Source organism: Petaurus breviceps, unplaced genomic scaffold (genome assembly GCF_028583685.1).
Source record: "Petaurus breviceps papuanus isolate PSGF00001 unplaced genomic scaffold, PetGlider_PUasm1.0 90556, whole genome shotgun sequence".
Taxonomy (NCBI): Eukaryota; Metazoa; Chordata; class Mammalia; order Diprotodontia; family Petauridae; genus Petaurus; species Petaurus breviceps.
In genome coordinates this window covers 4,502,097-4,522,666 of record NW_027187273.1, presented here as the reverse complement: position 1 = coordinate 4,522,666, position 20,570 = coordinate 4,502,097, and the positions used below count along the sequence as shown (strand labels likewise).

The 20,570-nt window shown below is 39.5% G+C and overlaps 1 protein-coding gene and 1 long non-coding RNA gene across 6 annotated transcripts in view; one reads left to right on the top strand and one right to left on the bottom strand.

Moving 5' to 3' along the window:
* The window catches only part of ARHGEF4 (Rho guanine nucleotide exchange factor 4), a 533,634-nt gene that overhangs the window by 206,135 nt on the left and 306,929 nt on the right, over positions 1–20,570 (top strand). Inside the window, exon 2 of one of the 5 annotated variants that reach the window (XM_069063357.1) lies at positions 4,348–4,414. The exons of 2 other annotated variants lie outside the window; for them this stretch is intronic. In XM_069063357.1, coding sequence (XP_068919458.1) covers positions 4,406–4,414 — 9 coding nt within the window. In that variant the 5' untranslated portion in view covers positions 4,348–4,405. Of the gene's footprint in view, positions 1–4,216; positions 4,415–20,570 lie in introns of those variants that run through there. 2 more of the 5 variants (XM_069063358.1, XM_069063356.1) reach the window with 2 other exon arrangements.
* On the bottom strand, positions 6,939–8,823 carry LOC138142302 (uncharacterized). Its single transcript, XR_011163398.1, has 2 exons — positions 8,134–8,823; positions 6,939–7,258 (listed from the first exon to the last, which is right to left on the bottom strand). It is a non-coding gene; the product is annotated as an uncharacterized lncRNA (long non-coding RNA).

The following is a 20,570-nucleotide window of genomic DNA, read 5'->3' as shown; positions in this document are numbered from 1 at the left end:
CCTTCCTTCCTTCCTTCCTTCCTCCCTCCCTCCCTCCCTCCCTCCTTCCTTCCTTCCCTTCTTCCTTCCCTCCTTCCTTCCTTCCCTCCTTCCTTCCCTCCCCTTCCCTCTCCCCTTTTTCTTTCCTTCCCATCTTTGTTAAGTCTTATCTTTGAGATTCTGGACATTTTGTCCTTACGTATGTTTTTTTTTTTCTAACTCTATAAAATAATTTAACAATTAATATGTCTGCAATTACCTAACTCTATTTCCAGAAAAAGCATTTTATAATTGGATTCCTGTAGTTCCTGGTGTGTCTCATTTGACAGACTCCCAATCATTTTATACCTTCTGAAATTTTTTTTAAAAAATGGAATCTCTCTTTTTAGATCTTCCTGCTAGGTTTTATTCTTTTTTTTTTTTTTTAAGCAATCAGGCTTAAGTAACTTGCTCAAGGTTACACAGCCAGTTATTTCTGGGTGTGGTGCTAAGTATCTGAGCCCAGATTCGATCCCCAGGATCGAATTCATCCCAACACTGGAGCCAGTGCTCTTACTTGCTGAACCACCTGGCCGCCCCTAAGCAATTGGGCAATTGGGGTTAAGTAACTTGCTCAAGGTTACACGGCCAGGTGTTTCTGGGTGGGTGCTAACTGTCTGAGCCCAGATTTGATCCCCAGGTCATCCCAACACTGGAGCCAGTGCTCTTACTCGCTGTGCTACTTGGCCGCCCCTTTTAAATTATTTTTTTTCTTTTTTGGGGGCAATTGGGGTTAACTGACTTGACCAAGGTCACAAGCTAGTTTTTGTGTTAAGTGTCTGAGGCCTGATTTGAACTCAGGTCCTCCTGACTCCAGGGCCAGTGCTCTATTCACTGGGCCACCTAGCCGCCCCCTAGGTTTTATTCTTAACAAACAGGAATGCTGATGATTTCTGTGTGTTTCTTCATCCTGCAGCTTTGCTAAATTGATTGTTTCAATTAATTTTTAGTTGACTCTCTAGGGTTTTCTAAGTAAATCATCACCTCATCTGAAAAAGGGATAGTTTTATTTCCCTTTTGCTTATGATTATACAACCATTTTCTTTCTCATCTTCTTGTTATACATAAAGAACTTCTAATACTGTGTTAAAAAGAACTGATGATAAAGGACAATTTTATTTAACCTCTGATTTCACTGGAAAGGCCTCTTAACTTTAAAAATTATATATAATGTTTGTTCTTGATTTTGGATAGATATTATTTACAATGTTAAGGAAAAGTCCATTTATTCCTCTGCTTTCTAGTGTTGTTTTTTTTTTTAACAGAAACTTCTTGTATTTGGTTAAAATCCTTTTTGGCATTTATTGCTACAATCATGTGGTTTTTATTATTTATATTATAAATGACTTATATTTATAGACCTGCTTATGTGGAACCAATCCTAAATTCCTAACATAAATCCAATATGGTCATAGTACATAATTTTTCTAATATGTTATTGAAGTCTGTCTTTTAATAAGATATTTAAATTTTTATATCTGTTCATTTGGGATATTGGTCTAAGGCTTCTTTTTTTTTCTCTGCTTTTCTCTCCTTGCTAAGATCACATTTGTACTTTAGAGAGAGACTAGAAGGGTTCTTTTCTTCTTCTATTATTGTAAACAGTTTATCAGTTTATATAACATTGGAGTTCATTATTCTTTGAATATTTAATAGAATCAATTTAGTCTTAGAGGATTCTCACCCAACAACCCCCCCTCCCCTGCTACCTTAGGACTTTATTTATAATTTATTCAATGTTTTATTTTTTTCCTCCTGATAATAAATTATTTTAATTGTCTATTTCTCCTTTTGTTAATCTGGCTATTTTATCTTTTTGTAAGTATTCATCCATTTCCTCTGTTATCAGTTTTGTTAACTCATAGAGTATCCCAAATGTCTTAATAGAGTTTAAAGTTTTTTTGTTTTTGTTTTTTTAAGCAATTAGGGTTAAGTAACTTGCTCAAGGTTACACGGCCAGTTATTTCTGGGTGTGGTGCTGAGTGTCTGAGCCTGGGATTCGATCTCCAGGTCATACCCAACACTGGAGCCCATGCTCTTACTTGCTGTGCTACCTGGCCTCCCCCAGTTTAAAGTTTTAATAGCTTAAAACTGCACTAAGACTTTTAGTACAGTAGATAATTGGGCAAAATTATATCTGGTAATTTCCTATATTTGCTCTTCAATTTTTATGAATTCTCCTTTTTCCTTTCTGATATGAACAATTTATTTTTTGTCATTCTTTTTTTTTTTTAAATCTGATTGTTTATCTTATTAAAGCCCCCACCCCCCAATTCCTAATATTGTTGATTAATTAGCATTAGGGTTTTTTTTTGTTTTTGTACTCTGTTTTGTTCATCTCTTCTTTAATTTTCAGACTTTCTACTTTGTTGCACATATGGAGTATTTTGATTTATTATTGTTTAAGTGTTTTTAGTTGCATGCCCCATTCACTGATTATACATAAATTTGGCACGGATTAGGGCAGCCAGGTGTACAGTGGATAGAATGCTGGACTTTGAATTCAGGAAGACCTTAGTTTAAATCTGGCCTCAGACCCTTACTAGCTGTGTGACCCTGGTCAAGTCACTTAATCTCTCTTTGCCTCAGTTTCCTCATCTGTGGAAAGTGTGAATGATAGTAATACCTACCTCCCAAAGTTGTTGTGATGATCAAATAAGATAATATCTGTAAAGCCCTTGGCACATAGTAAACACTTTATAAATGTTAGCTAATATTATCTATTTTTATGTCTTCTATCTTTTGTTGATAGAATAATTTAAAGATAAAAACTTTCCCCTCAGAAATGCTTTAGCTGCCTCTCATAAATTTCAGTATGTAGTCTCATTATTGCCACTTCCTTTAATAAAAGTTTCCTATTGTTTCTATACTTTGTTCTTTGAACCAATAGTTCTTTAGAATTATGTTATTCAAGTCTACATCTTATTTTTTATACCTTTTATTTGTACATCTCATTCATTTCTAAACACATACTTTTTCTTCCCCCTCCACTCTACATTGAACCACCTCCTGTAACAAAGATTAATGTAAAGGGCACAAAGCATCTGAAATCACAGGGCCTGGCTTCAAATTCTGCCTTGGGCACTTGCTGACTCTGTGATCTTTGGAAAATCTCTCAAATTCTCTGGACCTCAGTTTCTCACCTGTAAAACATGGGCATTGGACCAGTTGGCCTCTGAGGACCCATGCAGCTCTAGTTTAAAGATCCTATAATTAAAAATAAAAAAAATCAAGTTCAGCAAAGTTTACTAACCTTGACCATCTGACCACAAATGAAATATTTCACATCTCTAGTTATACCCTGTTCTCACCTCTGTCTTACACATTTGCAATGAAAGGGAGGGAGGGAGATTTTCTCAACTCTTCTCCAGAGTCAGTCTCAGTTCTTATATTTAGCAAGCTTCAGTTTTGTTGTTGTTTCTGTTTATATTGCTGTAGTAATTGTTCTATTATTTTACTTTATATCAGTTCATATGCATGTTTATATACTTCTTGGAATTCTTTAGATTCATTATTTCTTACTGTTTAATAATATTCCATTACATTCATTTATCACAATTTGTTTAGCCATTCTAAAATTGATAAACCACATCATTTTAAAGTTGAAGAAATGAAAGCTTAGAGAAGTAAGGGGACTTTGTCCAAGGTCACACAGGTAATATTTGTCAGAACTAAGATTCCAACTCAAGTCACCTGATTCCAAATCCAGGACTCATTTGATTACTTCCTCTCAGTTTATTACTAAATAGATGAGGGTAGCCAGATGTTTCATGGTCTTCCCATAGTCTTCTCAACGTTTACCAGCACATCTCTAGGTCTGAGTATGTAATAGGCACCTAGTGAATACTAACTCAACTAAATGAAATTGAACCAAAAGTCCTCTCTGCTCAGACTCCTCAAAGAAGGCAGGGCAAGTCAAAAACCAAGCATTTTTTAAGCACTGTGTGTCAGGTACTGTGCTAAGTTCTCAGGGTTCCAAAGAGAAAGTTACCACAAACACAACAACAATCTGTGCTAAGTTCTAGAGATACAAAAGAAAGGTTAAAAAAAAAGTCTCTACTCTCAAGGATCTCCTGGTTCTCCTCTATTCTCTCCATTCTTATGTAGTCTGGTCCGTTGTATATGTCTGTCTGTACAGGGGGAGTCCTAAGCCAGGTGTGGCAGTTAGGGAAAGCAGGTGCCTCTTTTTGGATATAGCAGGTTTTACGGCTGCACCTGGTGATTCAGATCACCGGGAATGGGAGCAAGGAGGCACACGTTAGCAATGAAATCACCCTGGAGGCGATCTTCCAATTTCACAGAGCCTTCCCACCAGCTCAGGCACAGGCACATTTCCCTGGCTCTCTGATGGGAGAGGAGCTCCATCCCAGGCAGTCTTTGCAGCTGGATGCAGCAGGTGAGGTGGGCAGTGCTTAGAAAGGGGGCTGTGTTCTCATGGGTACCCCATCAACAGGCTCATTGAGTGCACTATGTGAATGAGCTGCTGAATTGAATTGGGAGGGGATGACTTTGGAAGATATTTATAGGATCTTTTTGCTAAACAAACCCTGTGGGCTTAAGAAGACTAATTCTCAGAGTGCCTTTCTTTGTGAGTTCAGGGAATCTTTTTGTGGGAAACTACTGACAAATGGGTTAGACGACTCTCCTCTCAGTGAGTTTAGTTACTGTCCTACTGGGAGGTACAGAGATGGTAAGAAGTGACCTTAGCTATTCCCTTCTCAACTCTAAGGAGTCAATGAATTGATATGGTCTCTGAATTATGAACCAAGCCCTTTAGGTTAAAGATTGAGAAGACAAGCACCAACTTGTGGATGGATTGCTTTCTCTAATAAGTATCTTTTCTTAAGCCTATTTCCATGCTCTTTGAAGACACAGAAATTTAATTTCTCCCTTTCTGCATGACAATGGTTATCAGGATGTTAAACTTATATAAGTATGTATTGTTTATATGCCTACTGTGTATATACAGAGGAGAGGACAGTGCCATTGAGACCAAATTGTTTCCTTTTGGTCATTATGCAAATAATCATAACTTTACCCATCAGGATGGTGACATATATTTGTAAGAAAGGTGAGCTTTTCTGTGACCATCAATCTAGGACTCTAAAGTCACAGAATGTAATAGATCACTTAGCAAGTTTTAATTCAAAAATCATTTTTTGTTTTGTCTTTATGATCCAAACACTGTTGGGGACTTATTGTGGAATGGAGTTTTTGAGCAGCAGCAGTGGATGTTACTGGTCTAGGTGCTGTGGTGAATATTGTGAAAGACAGGATCCATGCCCTAGAGGAATTTCCTATAAAGTTGAAAAGATAAAACACACATACCTGAAAAGATAATAGATTAGAGAAAGGAGCAAGAGAGCACTTCAGGAAAGATTTCATGGTGGAGGTGGGCTTTGATTAGGATCAGTCAACAAATATTGTTGTTTAGTCTTTTCAGTCTGATTCTTCATGATTCTGATCAGTGTCTGATTCTTCATGACTCCATTTGGGGTTTTCTTGGTAAAGATACTGGAATGGTTTGACATTTCCTTCTTCAGCTCATTTTGCAGATGAGGAAACTGAGGCAAACAGTGTTAAACTACTTGCCCAGGGTCACATAGTTAGTAAATGTCTGAGGCCAGGCTGGAACTGGGGAAGATGAGTCTTCCTAGCTTCAGGTCCAGCTGTTTATCTGCTGTACCACCTAGCTACCCCTCAACAAATATATTGTGTTTACCATCTTTTGGGCATTGGACTAGATGTTGAGGATATAAAGTAAAAAAATGGAAAATTCTCTACCCTTAAGGAGCTTATATTCTACTAGGAGTGAACAACATATACACAGATAAGTCAAAGCAAAATATATGCAAAGTAAATATAATGTAGGGGTGGCTAGGTGATGAAGTGAATAGAGTACTGGGCCTGGAGTCAGAAAGACTCACTTCATGAGTTCAAATCTGGTATGATGTACTTATGAGCTGTATGACACTGAGAAACTCACTTAACCCTGTTTGCCTCAGTTTCCTCATCTGTAAAATGAACTAGAGAAGGAAATAGCAAACCACTCCAATATCTTTGTGGAGAAAACCCCAAATGGAGTCAAAAAGAGGTAGACACAACTGAACGATAGAAATATAGTATAATTTGGGTGGAAGAGGATCAGGAAAGACCTTCCAAAAGAAGTAGAATTTCAGTGACTTGTTAATGAAGTTGAGTATTCTAAAAGGTGGGAATAAAGAAGGAGTGCATTCCAGGTAAGGGGATGTTGCTTGTATAGAGGTGTGGAAACAGGAGATGGATCATTATAAACAAGGAACATCGAACAGGCTAGTTTAGCTGCAATGAAACACTTATGAAGGGTAGTAATGTGTAATAAATCTAGAAAGATAGGCTTGACAGAGGAATTAAGGGTGAGTAGGATTCAATTAGGCTCAGAGGAAGAATAGATCGGGCATTCCAGAATAGAGCAGTAGAGTGAGCAAATGTAATTTCTAGACAAACCTCACTTCCACTGGAATCAGCAGTTGACCCATAACTCGGTTTCCTAATTGCATTGTGGGCATGCTGGATCTGTTTCTGCTGATGCTGGATTTCATGTTCACAGAGTTGAAATTTATTTTGCATGGTAGTGATCCTGCAGTAGGCTATGCCACAGAGCTTGATGGGACATGCCAGCTGGCCTAGGCCTTCTTGCACCCTTGCATGTTGGGTTCTCCCAGTTTTTCACTGAGACCCTTAATTTTGCTATTCTCGCAAATGACTTGTGGCTCTCAAAGAACTTTTAAGTAGTAACAAGGGCTGAAAATCGGTAGTTTTGTGAGGACCTTGATTCTGTCCAAGAAGAGGAACACTGACTGATAGTTCAATCCCACACCTGTCCATGTTGAAGTACTGGAGACTTTTTTAAGCCAATGAAGTTATAGGGATCCTTCAAGTCAGTCTCTCACTAAGCATTTATTAAAGGTCTATTATGTGTTAGGCACTATGCTAAGTGATGGGAAGACAGAGGGAGACAAAAGGGTAACCTGTCCTCAAGGAGTGCATGTACAGTCTGATGGGGGGGTACAACATGCCAACAAATATACACAGTAGGACAAATGGGAAATAGTTGACAGAAGGAAGTCTTCTTTTACATAAATAAATAACCATACCACCCATAACAAGCACAGACTCTCAGCTTCCTGGTCAGGAGAGCAGGGGTGCCAAGATTCCAGAAGAATTCTGTCATTTGGGTGGCAAGGAGGACCGCTTTCACCTGAGTGAGAGAAAAGAAGACTGTGTATTTACCAGACACAGAACGAGGTACTAAAGAGAAAAATTTTGCTTCAAGGATCCAAAAGCTGAAAAGGCTGGATGTCAAAAAGAAGTTAACTGTGTATAGTCTCTTAGATCCAGGGGATCAAAGCAACCTTTGCAATAACTCTACAATGCATAAACTAGCTGGGAGAAGGATACAAGCCCAGGCAGAGAGCCATGTAGGGGCAGACTGACGTGAATATATAAATAAATCTCTTCGTAGGCAAAAGCACATTCTCCTGCACTTATACAGCAATTTATGTTTTTCAAAACTCTTTCACATGCATTATTTCATATGATCCCTACAACAATGCTGTGAGGCAGGTAGGGCAGCTGTTCATAGAAGCCTTTCACAAAGGTTCCAAGAAGCCTTGTTTGACCACAATAGTCTACAGATATGCTAGGCTTAGAGAAGATTAGAACTGAAGGGATTTTAGAGGTTATCTTGTCCAACTGGCTCCTTTAACAGATGAGGAAGCTAAGGTTTAGAGAGGGTAAATAACCTGTCTGTCATCACATGACTAATGAACAGGATTATCATTCCTTTAAGCTAGAATGGGTCATCAAGTCCAAACACTTCATTTTGCAGATGAGGAAACTGAGATTTAGAGAACAGAAAGGAATTGTCCAAGGCCACAAGGGTAATAAATGACAAAGCTGAAACTGACCCAAGTCCTCTGACTCCAGATTCAAGGTTCTTTCTGGAAGCCTTGACAGGGGAGAAAACTGAGACACAGAGTAAAGAAATTTGCTCAAAGTCACATAGTCACTGGCAAGGCTGGGAGTAGAATACAGGTAAATCGTGGCTTCTTCCTTAATGTTCTTTCCACTTACCACTGGTTCCCAGAAAAAGAAGCCCTCTCCAGAGGATCTTTCTTCCATCATGGAATCTGAGGCAAGGAGAGCTTCCAGAAGTGGCGACATAGATGAGTATAGCAGGAAGAGAGTCATGGCCCTGGGGGAGGTCTGGTGAAATGAGTGCAGAAGACATGCTCTGACTTGGACCAGCCTTCAGGTATTGCTCTGAGCCTTAGAAGGAACAGACTCATTAGGAAAGGGTGGGGCCTAGGGAAGAGCAGAGTTCCCAGTGGCTGTGGGAATGATCTGGATGATGCCAAAGCAGATATTCCTGGAAAAGGATTCTGTTACTGAAACCAGAGCACACACTTTCTAATCTATTTTTTGGATCTTGAGCCAGGGCTAGCTCTATGGATATCAACCAATTAATCAACAAGCATTTATTAAATGCCTACTATGTGTCAGACAGCAGCTAGCTGGCACAGTGAATAGAGGGCTGGCCCTAGATTCATGTAGATCTTCAGGAGTTCAAATCTGGCTTCAGAAACTTACTAGCCAAGTGAACCTGAATTCTGCTTGCCTCAGTTTCCTCATATGTAAAATGAGCTGGAGAAGGAAATGGCCAACCATTCTAGTATCTTTGCCAAGAAAATCCCAAATGGAGTCATGAAGAGTCAGACATGACTGAAAAATGACTAAACAGCAACAAGAAGGTGCTACAAAGTAGAGGTGAGGGGGAAGGGGTTTCAAGGTATGAGGGTGGGACAGTACAAAGGCCTAGAGACAGAAGTGCTGTGTAAGGAAAAAAGAGAAGGACAGTTTTTCTGGGCCATAGAGTAGATCCAAGCTGTGGAAGACTTTTTTGTTTAGCTAACCATTAAAAAAAATTCTGAACATACAAACCACCAAATGAAATGGGCATTTTCACGTTTGATAAAAAAGGATTGTGCATAGAACTGCAGACTTTTATTATGTGTAGCTTACTTTTTAAGTATATAATAAGTTTAGTTTGTAGCTTTCAACACTGACCTGCTTGTTTAGTTCTTTCTGGCCTTCTGTTTTCTTCTCTGCATTTTAAAATAAATAGATGTCTCTATGACTTCTTTCCTTCCTTCCTTTTTTTCCTCTATCTATAAACCCCTTTACTCTCTAACCCTTCCCTCTATTTAGTGTATGTGTGTGTGAACTAAAACTAAAACAATCTAAAGTAATTTCAATTATACATAATCAAGTAAAATAAATTTCCACATTGACTGTGTCCAAAGATGTATATTTCATTCTGTATCTTGAGTTCATCATTTCTCTCTCATGAGGCCTATAATATGCTTCATCATTGGTCCTCTAGAATCACAGCTGGTCATTGCCTCAAGCAAATTTTTTAAGTATTCCCAAGTTCTTTTTCTTCATAATGCTGTTGTTATTGTGTATGCTGCTTTCTTGGTACTGTGAACATGTTACTTTCTATCCTTTGGGTAAAGTTCTTAATTTTTAGTGATGTGTGGCATGATGCAGGGTAATGTTGTAGTATTCTTCCTCCATTTGGGAATTCCTATAATTCTCGAATAATTCTGCATCTCTGGATATCAATATATTTATCAGAGTTCATCATTCTTTCAATGAGCTCAAGGCTTCAAGGTACAATGGAATTTTTTTTAATCCCCATTTTTCTTCCTCGGTGCATGTTTTACAATCTGATGAAAATGCCCACGTCTTACAAGAACCCTGACAATGTCTGACAATAGCTTTGCTTTAGCTATAAATGAAAAAAAGGAGTCTCGTCAATTAAAAATTACCTTTTTCCTTTCGTTAGCACTTAATTCTTCATATGGTTGTGCCAGTATCAAACATGTTTTCTTCATAGTAATGGTCAACAGGACCTCAACTCTGGGCCCACAGTCTCCTCAAATGATTATTTCTGAGGTGCTTATAGTAACATCCAACCAAGACACACTGTAGCAAAAGCAATTTATGCCTATATCTCTTGCTTTGGGAAAAGGATTAAGCATGAAATATGAACAGGAGCAGCTTTGCTTGAGAGGGAAAAAGAACTTTATTCGGTACAAAAAGCATTCACTTTCAAGAAATACCATAAAATCAATATTACATGAAACATATTTTCTCTGTCTGGGATATAATTTTCAACAGGGCAAGAACAGAGCATAGCCTAAGTGATTTCATTCCTTCAATAAATTTTTATTAAGTTAACTTTGTGTTCAACCTTCTACTACAAACTAGACTCATAGAATTAAATCTATAAGATTACCTAATTCTCTTCATTTTAAGGATGAGAAAATCAAGGTTCAGACAGATTGAGAGACCTGAACAACATCACATAAAATATCTAATATGTATATAGTACTTTAAGGTTTGAAAAGCATTTATATATCTATACATATACATATACACACACACACACAAATATATGTGTACACATAAAATCTCACTTGATAATGAAGTTAATGGTATTATTATACCCATTTTACAGACTAGGAAACTAAGAAAGAGGTTAAGTGACTTGCCCAAGGTCATTTCATCCGAGACAAAATTCAAACTCAGGCCTTCCTGACTCAAAGACCCTCACAATACTCACTATGGCACAGAGCCCAGATTCAACTTAGTTCTTCTGACTTTAAAATAGCGTGTTCTTTTCACTACACTATGTATGATGCGAAAAATAAAACTATCCTTGCCTTCAAACACTTTATATTCTAGTTGGGGATACAGAAGAGGGACATATATAAATACAGAATTTCACAGTGATATTTTAGGATCATAGATTTACAGTATGAGGAGACCTGGGAAGTCTTCTTCTCAAACAGGTGAAGAACCTGGAGCCTAGAACAGTTAAATGATTTAAGCTTCATCATATCAGATGTTTTGGAAAGATTTGCGCATCCTAGCCCATGTTAGCTTTCTAATATGATCAGGTTAGTGCTGGGGCCAGTATTTCTGGAATGCTGTCTCTTATAAAGAAAGCAGTGTGGATAGGCCACACCAATTCAGATACACTATATATATATAGCTCACATACACGTCATCCCACCATGTCTATCTAGGCACAGTCAAAATAGTTCAAAGTCCTCTGTTCCACAAGCCCCAGACTGAGCAATAGAATGCTTTTGCTCATTCACTTGGTACTTTGATTTTCTCCTTTTAACATTCTCTTTGATCTTATGGCAAAGAGCTCACCTGGGGAGATTTTTAACAGTCCCTCAATTATCTAAAGATCAAGGAAAGAGTTGTTTCTAATTTGAGAAACACTAGCCTAACCGAGCCAGAGTGAAAGGTACTTATAGAAGCCAGTAGGCAAATTATAAATAATAACATTAGCTTTAAGAGAGGACTTTTAAAGTTTGCAGAATGCTTTATATGTTATCTCATCTAATCATCACAACAACCCTATCAGGTAGTTTCAATTATTATCCCCATTTTACAGATGAAATGTTTGAGGCTAAGACACTTGCTTAGGGTCACACAGCTACAGTGTCTGAGGTAGGGTTCCAACTCAGGTCTCCCTGACTCCAAGTCCAGAGCTCCATCCACTATTTAAGTAGGCTGAGGAGGGAGTGATTTTTTTTTAAAGTGGAGGGAAAGGGAAAAAAATTTCTTGATAACTAAAAATTAGGTGCCTAAAATTAATTTTTTAAATTAGACTTTATTTTTTCCAGTGAACAAAAATTCATTTTTTCTCTCATTTACCTCCTCTCCTCACTGAAAAGGAAAAAAAAATAAAACAAAACCCTTATAACAAATATTCATAGCAAAACAAATTCTTTCATTGGCCATTTCCAAGAAAATATGTTTTAATTTATAACCTCTTGATGACTAAATTTTAACACTTTCATGGAAATCTTTCTAAGATGCTACATAGATCCCTGCCTTAGTAAGCTGAGCACAGCTTAGTGTTTCCCTGATAACTTGGGGTCATCATTAAAGACATCTTTAACAAAACAGTTCTATAATATAGTGGCATTGTCAGGTGTCATTGAATTCTGCCCTTGAAGTGAGTACTTTAATATAACCATTCTGTAGGAAGCATGTTTCTTCTTGTTTTTTGACCCTGTGTTGTCATTTTCAATCATGTTTCAATCATGTCCGACTCTTCATGACCCCATTTGGAGTTTTCTAGGCAAAAATGCTGTAGTGGTTTGCTATTTCCTTCTCCAGCTCATTTTACAGATGAGGAAACTGAAGCAAACAGGGTTCAGTGACTTGCCTAGTGTCACACAACTAGAAAGTGTCTGAGACCAAATTTGAATTCAGGTCTTCCTGACTCCAGGCCTGGCATTCTATCCACTGCACCACCTGACCCTAGCTATTTCTATTTTCTGCTATCACTGCTTGCAGCTATCACTGGTTGATTGTCTTGCTGCCTCCCCATTTCTGAATGAGGCCAAACCAGATTAAAATGTAATTAGGAAATATTTAATAAAATATACAACCCTCCTCCCCCAATAAAACAGAGATAATATTACATCTTAAAATGAAGTCAAATATTCAGCTTGCAGGATCCTGATGTATAGTTTAGTAACCCTTGTTTCTAGGTGAGATTGTTGCCATTGGCTGCCTCCATCTCACTGGAATCAAGTCTCTGTGACATTTTTGGATCTTTCCACACCATACTGCCTGACCTCTTGCCACCATCTTCATTGAGTTCTCCCTTCCGCCCATGCCCCCCACTAGGACTGTGGACTCTAAGCCCTTGGGACTCTGGGCTTTGAGAGATGAGTTTTTGTCTTACCTGGCCCAGAACTAGGCCTCTAAGTCGTTTTCCAGCCATCTCTATACCATGCTACTTTGATTCCCCCTTCCCTGCTTTTCTACCTCCTCGTTCTGTTTCATTTCGCCATTAAAACGTAAGCTCCTTGAGGGCAGGGACTGTCTCACTTGTTTATCTTTGTGTGCACAGTGCCTGGCACATAGTAAATATTCAATAACTTGTCTCTCTCTGTCTCTGTCTCTGTCTCTCTCTCTGTCTCTGTCTCTGTCTCTCTCTGTCTCTGTCTCTCTCTCTCTCTCTCTCTCACACACACACACACACACACACACACACACACATAGTGAATGGATAAGAGTGCTAGATAGAACACCTCTGCCTTAGTTTCCTTATTTGTAAGGAAAGGAGAAAATAATAGCATCTACCTCATAGGGTTGCCATGAGGATCAAATGAGAGATGAGATATGTTTTTGTAAAGTGTTTAGCATACTGCCTAACACAGGGGTGGGGAGCCTGCGGCCTCCAAGCCATACATAGCCTCTAGGTCCTAGAGTGCAGCCCTGTGACTGAATCCAAACTTCATAGAACAAATCCCCTTAATAAAAGGATTTGTTCTGTAGAACTTTTAGACTCAGTCTAAAGGCTGCACCAAAGGACCTAGAAGGTCCCTTAGCACATAGCAGATGCTCAGTAAATGTTTGTTCCCATTCCCTCTCCATAACCTACCACTGCTTATGCTGTCTGCTGCTCTGTTCCAAAGGGTTTCTTTTCTTATAACTTCCCTTTTACTATGGCTTCTCTTCTGTATTTTTCATCTGCTTTTCCTGTACTCAGTATCGTGGTGATAGGGTTTGGCACTTTTAGCCTCTGAAGAACTAAGAAGAACCTGTCTTCATCCTAGCTTGTTCAAAGACTAAGTTCATTGCATCTTCATTTACCTTTTCTCTTTTTGCCTCGAATTGGATTAGGTCCATCTTGGTGACTGTGTCACCCTGTTCCTGCTCAGACATGGGACAAACCACACTAGATAAGGTCTATGACTGAGAGTCCTCTGTGGTACTCTGGTAGAGGTCTTTCAGTGCTGGCTGTGCTGTGTTGGCTGGGGCTAGGAGAGATGCAGATCATGAGGGACCAGAACCAAGGAGTGAGCAGGACAGAGATGGTGTGTCAGTTACCAGAATAGCAAGGCTGAGACAAAGCAAATGGAGGGCTAAGACAGGAACTCTGGAATTTAGAAAGGAAGGTCAGTAACTGTGCATCACCAGAATTCAAAGGGTAGAGAAGAAAATGCAATCCCATGTCATGCTTGAGTTAAAAGGAGCTAGGTTTCCCAATGAGTCTTGAGCTTGAGCAAATAGAAGTCACACACCATTTGTCACACTTAACAAGCCCAATATATCTGCATCCTTTCAAGGCCTGCAATGCTAACCCTAACCTCCTTGTTCTTTAATGAGCTTTACCTGGGGACAGTTTCCAGTTACTTTCTAAGAGGCAGGGAAATGAATGAATAAATGAAGAAAAAAAGTATTTATTAAATTATTACTGTGTCAAGCACTGTGCAAAGGAAACATATGAGTTTCTTACTGCTGCTCATGTCCCTACTCTGTCAAATTTCCTGTGTAGTTCTCTACTTCAAAGCCATGGAACTACTATTGATAGTGAGACATCCAGGGGTGGCCTGGGAGTAAACTGAAGATCATTCCATGGTCCAAATCCAGTCCCTAGACAATAATATAAAGAGTTGCTGTCCCCATCCTGCAGATAACCCTTAAACATTCAGGATCACCTTTATCTTTCGGTCATCAACAATCAAGGTTGGTTTTATATAGTAGAGGATTTCAGTGTATCTGAGGCCAAAAAAAAAAAAATCCAAGTGCTGGGAATAGAAACTCTTTTCATTGGTTCAAGCTTTATTGTTACTTGCTACTTCCAGGATGCTCTGTTAAAAAACAAATCCCCCTGGGAAGAAGAAAGCCCTGGGTATGAGAGTCTTTCTGTCCTTTTTGCTGTCTGACTGGATCTGGGGAAAAGTAGAGGCATGAGACACCTCAAGATGTGGGGGAGGGAGTGGGGTGGCTAGGTGGCACAGTGAATAGATCACTAGTCCTGGAGTCAGGAAAACCTGAATTCAAATCCAGCCTCATACACTTAACACTTACTAGCCATGTGACCTTGGGCAAGTCACTTAACCCCAACTGCCTTGCCTTGCCCCCTCCAAAAAGGGGGGGATGGAAAAGGTATGGAAGAGGGGAAGGAGAAAAGAGAAAGAATTAGGATGTGGATAAGGGAAGTTGGAAGCTGAGACAAATTTTGCTGGTGTCTTACATCTGTCAAGAAACAGCACTGACAATAATAATTAAATGTAAAATCTAAGGATTCATATTCAGAGCCTGACTCTGGAGCAAGTCTCTTCATCTCTAAAATAAGGGGATTGGACTGGGTGGCCCTTTCCAGCTAGCATGACAGTGAAGGCAAAAGCAGTTAATAGTCATGGAGTGTGGTAAGAAATACCTGACCCAGAGTCACACTAATTAAGGCACTTGCCATTGTGAAAGCACTGTCTCTTCCAATTCTTTTGCAGAGGATGTGGAGCACAGCATACAGCATCAGACATTTTTGATGGGATGGTTAGTTTTGCTGAACTTTAAAAAAAATTATTTTCTCTCTTTTTATTTTTCATTATAAGAAATGGTTCTCTGTGAGGGAGAAGAGAAGTATAGATAATGTCAAAACAAAAGATATCTATCAAAATTTATTTTATAAAAATCATCATTCAAGGTCCAGTTTAAGTCCATGCCACCTCTAGGAAGCCTACAGTGATTTCTCTCTGCTTTTTTAACTTACTGGCTATACTATTCTTTAACATCTAATACATCTTGTTTTCATAATATCTCATATTGTTATTAAATATTTCATGTGTGTTGGTCTTGTCTCCTAAAATGATCATTATTAAGTTTTATTAATGCTTTTTGTTTTTACATCATGATCATACCTTCCTCTCCCACCCCTATCCACCCACTGTCTCTTGTAACAAAGGAAAACAGTTCAACAAAGCTAACAGACTCAGGCACTGGCTGACAGCATACATAAAATTCCACACCCATAGTCCATTACTTCTCCCATGAAAGACTGTCTCCTCAAATTAGATCGAAACTTACTGAAGGGCAGAGAACTAGTCTTTTCTCTTGTATCTCAAACACAGGTCTGGGCATCTAGTAGCTGCTCGGTAAATATTTGTTCAATCAATGAATGAATTGCCTAGAACTGAAAATACAGTTGCATTAACTGAAGAGAGAACAGGCCCAAGCAAGTCCAGAGAGTTTTGAAGTGAGGGCCCAGAATTGATTCAAAGGAAGGAAAATGAGATGGTAGGGATTTGAATTAGAGTCTTTCACTCAGGGGTGAGTAACCTTTGCCCTCGAGGCCACGTGTGGCCCTCTAGGCCTTCAGGTGGGGCTCTTTGACTTAATTCAAACTTCACAGAACAAATCCCCTTCATAAAAGGATTTGTTCTGAAAAACTTGGATTCAGTCAAAGGGTTGCATTTGAGGACCTAGAGGGCCACATGTGGCCTGGAGACAGCAGGATCCTCACCCCTGCTTGAGGATCTCCCTTGAATTAGAGATGCCCCATTTCCTCAACTTCCTGCTATCTTCCTGACTTCTGCAGAGGCATTCCTCACTTGCCTGAGGGCTGTGTGGGGCTTTAAGTTTCCTTAAAACTGGAATAAGCCCCAGTCAAAGGCTAAGGTGATTTTTCCAACACTTTCTTCTCTGGTGGAGCCTGCATAGCTCTAAAATTGATGGGGAAATTATTCAGTGTCTCCAGCCTCAGTGATTTCCCATTCAGCTAATCTTCACCATGCTAATCCTTGGCACTCATATAGCACTTCTGCTTTCGTTTTGTTTTTTTCCCCCCAAGTTCTCTCTCATCTGTGTTCTCTCGTTTATGTCTCAATACCCTTTTAAAGTAGGCAGGGCAGCAAACAGAAAAAAAACTAAATTTAAGCTTAGTGGTAGAATCAGGACAAGGCTCTAGGGTTCCTTATTCTTAAACTCAAATTATATTCCCCTACAACAGGGGTGGGGAACCTTTCGCCTTGAGGCCACCTGAGGCCTTTTAGGTCATTGGGTGCAACCTTTTGACTGAGTCCAACTTTTATAGAATGAATCCTTTTATTAAGGGGATTTGTTCTGTGAAGTTTGGATTCAAAGTGCTGCACTTGAGGACCTAGAAGGCCACATGTGACCTTGAGGCCACAGGTTCCCCACCCCTCCCTGCCCTACACCCCACCAGGAGAACAAGAAAGTTCAGAATTTGTAGGATCATAGGATTTGGAGCTGGAGGTAACATGGAGACCATTTAGTCTCACTCTCACATTTTAAGAAGGAAAAAAAAACCAAACCCACTTGAGTGTCAGAGAAAGTGAAGGTACCAGTCCAAAGTCCACAGGTGTTTCTAAGAAGCAGGGCCAGCATCATGGTTCTTTGCCCATAATCAGATTATTTCTAGAGAATTGTGAAAATGGGCAGGGGCAGGTTATGAACCCCCAACAGAGGATTTTGTATTTAATCTTCTAAGACAGTCACTAGATTTTTTTTTTTAAAGTATGTGTGGAGCTGTGTGTGACATGGTCAGACCTGCACTTAGAGATCACTGAGCACTGAGTAGAGGAGGAAGAGAACTGAGGAAAGAATTGAGGCAAGGATATCAACCAGTGGGCTATCTAAGTAGTTCAGGCATGAGATGATGGAGAGCCTGTACCAGAGTGGTGGAAGTATCAGAGGACAAAAGAGGTCAGATGAGAAGGATGTTACAATGCTGAAATCAGCAAGCCTTGGCCATAGATTGTATACAGAGGGTGAGAAAGGGTAAGAAACGGTAAGGAGTAAAGGATGGCATCTTCATTGTAAATCGGGGGGGACTGAAAGGCTGGTGCCCACAACAGTAAAGGGAAGTTTGGAAGGGGGAGGTTTTGAAGGGATTTATAACAAATTCAATTTTGGACATGTTGAGTTCAATGTATCTACAGGACATCCATTTCTATATGTCTAATAGGCACTTGAAGGTGCAAGACCAGAGATCAGCAGAGATATTAGGGCTAAATAAATAGATTTGAGAATCATCAGCCTAAAGATGATAGATTGAATCCATGGGAGCTGTTGCGTTCACCAGAGGAAGTGTTATAGAGGGAGAAGAAGAGAGAGCCCTTTTGGGAAACCCACAATTAGTGGGCATAACCTAGTGGGAGATCCAGGAAAGGACAGTGAGAAGGAGCAGTACTATAGATAGGGGGAGAACCAAGACAGAGAAGTGAAAACCTAGAGAGAAGAGAGTATCCAAGAGAAGCGGTGATTAATGGTGTCAAAGCTGCAGATGGGTAGGGAAGAATGATGCCTAAGAAAAGGTCATTAGATTTGGCAACCGAGACAATTGGTAACTTTGCACGAGCAATTTTCGGTGAATAAGGAGGCAGAAGTCAGACTACAGAAAGTTAAAAAGAATGAGGGGAGAAATGGAGGCAACCATTGTAGATGGCCTTAACAAGGAGCCACAAAATGTGGGAGAGATATGGGATGACAGCAGGATGGGTGGATCAAGTGAGGGATTTTGAGGATAGGGGAGATGGGGGCATATTCGTAGGCAGCAGGGAAGCACTCAGTAGATAGGATGGACTGGAAAAGATGTCATGCAGAAAAAGCATTAACCTTTTTCCACTTGGCTTCAGAGAGAAGAACTGGAAACAATGTGCAGAGGCTAGGGATTGGAGGGCTCCTCCCAAGGTGCGCTCTTGACTCAATCCCATCCTCGATGTCTACAGGCCTCCTTGTTGGTTTCCCTGTGCCAAGTTGAGCTGTACAAACTGGGCAGTTAGATGGTGCAGAGGATAGAGTGCTGGGCCTAGAATCAGGAAGATGTGGATTCAAATCCAGCCTCAGACACTTACTAACTGTGTTTTCCTGAGTGAATCTGTATACCTCAGTTTTCTCATTTGTAAAATGAGGATAATAACATCAATTATCTCCCAGGGTTGTCGGGAGGATCAAATGAGATAATAATTGTAAAACGCTTATGTGCCTGGCCCATATTAAGTGCTATATATATGCTAGCTATCTATTATTTTCAAGATTCGGTCTGATCCGTTTTCTAGATCCATCTGGAGGAATTTGTGGACCTGAGCCCTCTACACTCCTTCCTTTCATTCATTCATCATGGCTCTGCCTGGCCCATTCTCCATTGATAAGAGAGGCAGCCCTGCTACCTTGAACTTTGTCTAAGGTGGTAGGATTTCAGAGTTCAGTTCCAGGATTCACCATACATTTACCCTATTATCATAGAGAAGTGACTTCAAGCAGAAATAATAAAATTGCCCCTCTCCTCCCTTGCTTGAGCTTTGTCAATAATTGAGTGAACAGGTATTTAATGAGAACCTGAGTGCCCAACCCTGTATTAGATGTTCTGGGGGAGAAATAAAAATTAAAGGGTGTCCTAATCACTAGGACACACCCCATGTTCATCCCTGCCCCTTAATGCTTTGTAATGCTTTGCATTTGTATAGATAGTGCTTTACAGCTTACTGAGAGCTCTTTTACATCAATCATCTCATTTAATCCTTACAACAATCCTATGGGGTAGGAAGGGCCTCTACTAATATCTCTGATTGACAGTTGAGGAAACTAAGGATCTGAAGGGCTAAATAACTTCTCTACAATCACCTGACCAAAAAGTTTCTTTTTTAAAAACATTTTATTTTATTATCTATTTCTTTTTTTTATATTATTTTCTTTTTCAATTTTTAGTTCCAAATTCTCTCCTTCCCTCCCACCCCCGCCCCCACCCTCTGAGAAGGAAAGTAATATATCAGTTATACAAGTGAAATCATGCAAAACGTACTTCCATGTTAGCCATATTTCCCTAAAAAGCAAGAAAAAGAAAGCAAGTGACAAAATTAGATATTTGCACTCTGACAGGGTTCTTTCAGTTTTCTCTCTGGAGTCCACAAGTTCTTTCAGTACCAAGGATGTTGTTCATCTAGGCCTGGAGACTTAGACCCTCTTTTACTATCTCCTCACTTTACCTGGGTTTTCATTCTCTGTTACCTGTTTGTTTGGGGTTTGGGTTTTTTTTTTTTTAATTTGGCTTTCTTTGATGGAGAGAAAACAAACACAAGATAGGGGTTTGAATAGTTCTGTCTACTCCACAAAAGCCCTTCCTGAGATTCTAATCCACATCGATTCTCCCTTCTCTCCCTCTCTTCATCTTTGTCCATGCCATCAAAAAGGCATTTTATTAGCTCTAAGTCTGTGTACATACATATTTGTGTATATGTGCACACAGATATATGTATGCACACACACATACATGTACATGTTATCTCCTCTGATAAATGTTAGGTTCCTTGAGGGCATCGACTATTTAATTTTTGTATTTCTATACCTGATGTTTAACTCAGTGCCTGACACACACACAGTAAGTACTTACAAAAATGTTTGTTACTGTTGTTATTATCCTCTTATCAGTAAGTGATATGTGTACTTTACTAATTGGCTCATATTAGTATGTTCTATCTTCTTTCCACAACTGCCCCAGCCCACAGTGGCCTGCTCCTCCTTTGAACTCTCCATTACTTAGCCTGTACTACCTGATGTCAGTCTTTCTTTCTTCCTTCCTTCCTTCCTTTCTTTCTTTCTTTCTTTCTTCCTTCCTTCCTTTCTTTCTTTCTTTCTTTCTTTCTTTCTTTCTTTCTTTCTTTCTT